The sequence below is a fragment of the Macaca fascicularis genome, chromosome 3, assembly GCF_037993035.2.
Source record: "Macaca fascicularis isolate 582-1 chromosome 3, T2T-MFA8v1.1".
Taxonomy (NCBI): Eukaryota; Metazoa; Chordata; class Mammalia; order Primates; family Cercopithecidae; genus Macaca; species Macaca fascicularis.
In genome coordinates, this window is record NC_088377.1 from 2,761,155 (window position 1) to 2,767,239 (window position 6,085).

The 6,085-nt window shown below is 63.2% G+C and overlaps 1 protein-coding gene across 3 annotated transcripts in view; it reads right to left on the reverse strand.

Annotated features, from left to right (window-relative positions):
• PFKL (phosphofructokinase, liver type) overlaps positions 1-5,682 on the reverse strand; it is a 28,100-nt gene extending 22,418 nt beyond the window's left edge. For all 3 annotated transcript variants that reach the window (XM_045389385.2, XM_005548556.3, XM_074033917.1), the window contains exon 1: positions 5,536-5,682. In XM_045389385.2, the coding sequence (XP_045245320.2) occupies positions 5,536-5,620 (85 nt within the window). In that variant the 5' untranslated portion in view covers positions 5,621-5,682. The remainder of the gene's footprint in view (positions 1-5,535) is intronic.
• Positions 5,683-6,085: the final 403 nt, after the last annotated feature.

Sequence of the window (6,085 nt, forward strand, 5' to 3'; positions counted from 1 at the left end):
TCGTGCCCATCAAAAGCCCCTGGCCTTCCCCCCCCCGCACTCACAGAGGTGGAGGTGCTGACTTGCTGGAGGCTCCTGCCCAAGCCTCGGCAGCTCCCTTGAACATGGAGACCCCACGAGAGGACCCTCGACCTCTACCCTGGTTACAAACGCTTCTCATCCGCTCTCCAGCTTGACCTGGGGCTCAGCAGGAGGGAGCAGGTGTGAGGTGAGGCCCCACGCCTTGAGAAACCCCAGGGATTGGCACACTGTGCAGGGTTCCCATGTAGCAGCCAGAGTATCTGCCACCATCCCCACACCACAGGGATCCAACAAGGTCCCAGAGGGAGGGTGAGGGACCTTCCAGAGCCCAGCAGGTGGCAGCAGTGGCAGGACGCACCCAGACCCATCCTCAGGTTCAGCAGGTGGTCCTCTCCCCCCTCTCCCCACCCAGCAGCCAGGGGATCCCGACGGGGCAGGGGCTGGAGCCAACCCTGGCAGCTGTCCAGGAGGAAGCGGCACAGACGTCAGAACGGGCAGAACACAGAGCCTGCAGGGAGCTGGAGCTGCCCACACTGGCAGCTTCTCCGCTCGAGCAAGCAACCCCGTCTCTAAAGGAACAGTGCCTCCCTCACATCCCCACACAGATAGACACAGATAGGCGCGGGGCTGCTACAGCTGAAACGGGGACGGGACCCCGGCAAGCATCCCACACACACCCAGACGGCCCAGCCCCATCCTAGACAGCTGAGCCACCCCAGACAGCCAAGCCCCCCTACCCATCCCAGACAGCTGAGCTCCCCCCCAGACAGCCGAGCCCCCTACCCCAGACAGCTGAGCCACCCCAAGCACCCGACAACCAAAAGCAGTTGGCAGAGCCAAGTCCTGCTGCCCCAGGCTGGGCTTCCAAGGCGGTGCTGTGACTGCAGGCTCCCCGTCCCCCACCCTCACCGGAGTCGGGGGCAATGAGGGAGATCCACTCAGCCACAGCTGGCCGAAGCTAAGCCTCCGTCCCTCCCTCGCCCTCCCTGCAGACCTGGTCCCACCACAGGTCCAAGCCCACCTCTGGCAGGAGGCAGCTCAGGCAGGGCAAGGAGAGGGCGGGAGCAGTGCACCCAGGCCGCCGTCCAGCCACACAGCCTCTCTGGTCTCCCCAGCTCCAGGCGGAGTCTGTGTGCCACCGGGCGGGTCAGCCCAGGGTCACAGCCATCTCAGCAGCTGGCCTGGTGGGCTTGTCAGGGGGTCTGGGAATAGCAAAGGGGCTCCAGGGTCAGGGATCGGCAAGAGTACCCCTCGCTTCCAAATGTCTTCAGGGCACTCCGAAAAATAAAAGCTGCTTTGACGCCCAGAGACAATGAAGCTGCCAAAACCCAGCTTTGTGTTAAGCCCTTGGGAGGAGAACAAAGTGGCCATGTCCCAGGAAACTCTGGATTTGAGAACGGGACTGGCTGCAGCCTGAAGGAGGAAACGCTGGATTTTAGAACGGGACTGGAGTGGGTTTCTCTGTCAACCTCACTGGAAGCCGTAATCTTCAAAAGGCCTTCTTAGTGGCCCTTTAATCGGCTTTTCTTTCTCAAAATAAACCCCAGGCAGCAGTCGCCAGCACCACGCAGTCAGAGGACAGGAAGGACGGTGGGCCTGCCACTGACTACCAGCAGGTGACAGCCACCCCTGCCCAGGAAAAAAGGCTGGAAGAAAATCGATGTCTGAGGTTGGTGTGCTGGTTCCCAGTGACCTTTCCTCACCATTAGCTCCTGGGCAAGAAAGCAGTGAGCATGAAATGGTCGCAAAGTTTAATGATCAGCTAAGGATGTAAGCATGAGCCTGAAGGCTCCAAACAGGACGCCACGATGTCGGGGAGGCGTGCGGGCCAGGGAGCTAAGTCCTCACCTGCGATAACAGGAAACCAACGTCCAAACACCCCGGCCAGGGAAAGGCAGGGCGTGGTATCCTCTGCAGGGCCAGAGCAGAGACAAACGGCCCAGAGAATTAAAAGTGCCCAGGCCAGGGCAAGATGAAGGTGGGCACAGGCAGGCCAGGTTGTTTTTTGTCTTTTTTTTTTTTTTTTTTTAGACAGTCTCGTTCTGTCACTCAGGCTGGAGTGCAGTGGCATGATCTTGGCTCACTACAACCTCTGCCTCCCAGGTTCAAGTGATTCTCCTGCCTCTGCCTCCTCAGTAGCTGGGACTACAGGCGCGCGCCACCAAGCCTGGTTGATTTCTGGGGTTTTTTCTTTGTTTGTTTTTTTTTTTTTTTTTTTTTTTTGAGACGGAGTCTCGCTCTGTCACCCAGGCTGGAGTGCAGTGGCCAGATCTCAGCTCACTGCAAGCTCCGCCTCCCGGGTTTACGCCATTCTCCTGCCTCAGCCTCTCGAGTAGCTGGGACTACAGGCGCCCGCCACCTCACCCGGCTAGTTTTTTTGTATTTTTTAGTAGAGACGGGGTTTCACCGTGTTACCAGGATGGTCTCGATCTCCTGACCTCGTGATCCACCCGTCTCGGCCTCCCAAAGTGCTGGGATTACAGGCTTGAGCCACCGCGCCCGGCCTTTTGTTTGTTTTTTGAAACAGAGTCTCGCTCTGTTGCCCAGGCTGGAGTGCAGTGGCTCGATCTCGGCTCACTGCAACCTCCACCTCCTGGTTCAAGCGATTCTCCTGCCTCAGCCTCCTGAGCAGCTGGATTACAGATGCGTGCCACCACGCCCAGTTAATTTTTGTATTTTTAGTAGAGACGAGGTTTCATCATGTTAGCCAAGATGGTCTTGAACTCCTGACCTCAGGTGATCCGCCCACCTCAGCCTCCCAAAGTGCTGGGATTACAGGCATGAGACACCACACCCGGCCTGATTCAAATCTTCTAGCTACCTTTGCACGGGTTATTGTGCAAATAGACATCCTTGAACAACACCCTCCCCTGCTCGACAACACGGACCCCTGCCCAACAGGAAAGGCATGACCCAGAGCCACACAGAACAGGACTTCTGGGCTGGCTGGAAGGAATTTGCAAGGTGGCCTGTCTTGTCCCCAACCCCCTTTTTCACAGAAGGGGAAACTGAGGCCTGAGAAGTCCCAGGGCTGGGCAACACTGGCAGATGGTGAGACTGGCTGTTCTCATACATCCAACAAACGCAGACTTCAGCATCGGGGTGGAAAGTGCCTCCCAGTCCCCACTCTCCTGCTGCCCAGCTGACACAGAGGGCATAGAGAAGGGCACACTAGGCCATGGGCTTCCCCTCGCCCAGGATCAGCCTTTCTAGGAAGGCAGTGGGGCCTCAAGAAGAAAACAGAGCACCCACCATGGGAAGCCACACGGCGGCAGCAGCGGTGGCCGGGGAGAGCCCCGCAGACTGCTTTTAGGAACTCATGAAACAGAAGGACTCTGGTTCTGCCCAGAATGCCAGCTCCTCCCATCCTACTCACCCCCATCATCCTCCCTGAATCAGCCCCAGCCCTCAACTGGGGAAGCGTGTGGAGTCCTCCTCCCTTGCAGAAAACCACCTGTTCCCTGTCCACGCGTGGGAGCCTGGACACCGAGACGCTGCAGTTGCCAGGGGCTCGGGAAGGGAGGACATTTACAGAGGAAGACACAGGACCAGCTGGGATGCCATGATCAGCCAGCAGGTGCACTGTGGGCACCCTCCCAGCTGCAGCCAGGAAGCGCTGCCCACCCCATACCAGGCACTGAGGCCACGCTGGGCAGTCAGAACTCCCAGCTCAGATGGAGATGGGAGGCCCACCCAGCCGGCCTGCCCACAGGGTCAGGAGGGGCCTCCCATCTCCAGATCCTCCACCAGCATCCAGAACTGCCTGTCTGCCACTCTGGGTGCGCCCCCCGCCCCGCTGGCCCAAGAACCACCTGCCAGGCTTGCCCTTCCGCGACCTCCAGCGGGCCCCCATTCTGTTTAGTCTGTGCCCGGGGCGGCGGGGGATGGGGGGACAGGTGCCACCCCGGGCTCCGAACCTTCCCAACCCTCTGCTGCTGATGCTCCCACTTTGCAGACAAGGAAGCTGGTCGGGGACCCTCTGTGTTCCAGGGAGCCACAGGGTGGGCTCTGGGGCTTCGCCAGCCTCACCAAGAAAGCGCCTCCCTGGTGGGCAGGCAGGCCAGCCCTGCAGCAACCCGTCTGCCCTCCAGACTCGGGCCCTTTCTTGGTCTAATATCATGGGATGGAGCTTCCTGAGTCCACCCTCCAAGGCCATGGGCCTCCTCTCCCACCTGGACCCACAACACACCAGGCCACGCTCCAGGACACTGCCAGTGGCCCTCCAAGGCCGTGGACCTCCTCTCCCACCTGGGCCCACAACACACCAGGCCACGTCCAGGACACTGCCAGTGGCCCTCCAAGGCCGTGGACCTCCTCTCCCACCTGAGCCCACAATACACCAGGCCACGTCCAGGACACTGCCAGTGGCCAGCAACAAGCAGCAGCTCCCGCTCCAGCCACAGCAGTGAGAAGGTTCACAACAGGCATGGCTCAGCCAGGTCCGAAGGAGCGCCCTCCGCAGGCCGGGGTTCAGACAGCGACACCCACGGGCCACTCCTGCCTCCCTGGCTTGGTCCTGGTCAAGGCCAGCTTCCTCCTCCCTCTTCCTGGCTTCCAGATACGGAAAAGGAGGGTCAGGTGCCTGAAGCTGGCTGAGGGGGGTGTGTCTGCATTTTCTCAACCATTTTCTGAACTCTAAAAGACAGACCAGGTCCCGCTGTACAGCTTTGGGGTGCTGGCTGGGCCCCTTCCCAACCCAGCACCTCACTTCTGGTCTCGTAAATCCTCTCCTCTCTCCTCCTGAGGGTCAGGGTAGGTGGTGTCCTGTGCCACAGGTGCCACACTGGACATGTCAGGCCAGAGATACTGGAGGCCAGCAGGACCAGGCCTCCAGGAGGGAGAGTGCCAGGATACCACGCCCCCAGGCCGGACCCCCACCCAGCTCTGCCAACTCTCAGTCCCCACCACCTGGGGCCTCCCCAGTACCCCTGGAAAAAGAGTGACAACGGGGCTTTGCTCAAGGCCCCGGGCAGCTCATCTCCCCACCACCCTCTTCCCCAGCTAGACCCACACGGAAGGCGGCCGCGAGCGCCCCGAGGAGGCGGACCGGTCCGGGGGTGAGCCCGCCCCCGCCCAGCGGGAGGAGGTCCCGGAAACCCGCAGCCTGGCGCCAGCTCTCGGGAGGCACCGGGTCCCCAGGTCGCTTCAGAACCAGGAAGGACCAGGCTCTGGGGGCAGCGGGACCGGCACCCTCCGCTCACGTGGCCTTGGGGAATCCTCGCGGGGGTCCTGCCCCGCAGCCCAGAGTCGGACACACCCTCCGGGCAGGGCGCGGGCGGCGCCAAGACCCAGGCGGAGGCCGAGAACGTGGCCGGCCGCACGTAGGCCCGAGACCGCGCCGGGGCGGAGCGGGGGACGGACCCGGGGCTGGAGGCCGGGGCAGGAGGCCGGGGCTGGAGGGAGGCCGGACCGACCCGAGAACCGGGTCCCAGGGCTCGACGGGCGCTCCGGAGAGGCCGGGACGGAGGCGCCCCCCACCCCCTGCACCGCGACGCGGCCGGGACCCCCGCCCACCTTGCGCGTCGCCGCCGCTGGTCAGGACGCCGATGGCCTTGCCCGCGCCCGACGCCCGCAGCTTCTCCAGGTCCACCGCGGCCATGGCGGCGGCCGAGACCCGGGCCCAGCTCGCACTCCCGCCGCCTGCGCCGCGCCGCCGTCCCCGCCCCGTCCCCGTCCCCGCCCCGCGCGCGCCCTGCGCCCGCCCCGCCCCGGGTCCGCCCCTGGCGCCTCCTCGCAGGACGGACCGCGGACGGAGCAGGAATCGGGCGCCCTCTGCCCGCCGGGGCCACCTTTCCGCTGTGCGTTTCTGAGCCTGTGCGATGTAACGCGGGCCCCGAGCAGTGAGACCCGGGGCAGAGCCCCACACCCCGGTGGTCTTGAGGATGTGGCCGGGACCAGGGCGGGGCTGCATCCAGTGCGGCCGCACGTGTCCCTTCGCCAGTGCTGGGGCCCGGGTGGCACGTCTGGCCCAGCTTTGCGTCTCCGGAGGTTCTTTGCTGTCGGCCGCAGCCACCACCCCTCCCTGCCACCCAGGGGCCCTCAGGGCTGCCTTCAGGCCTCGGCA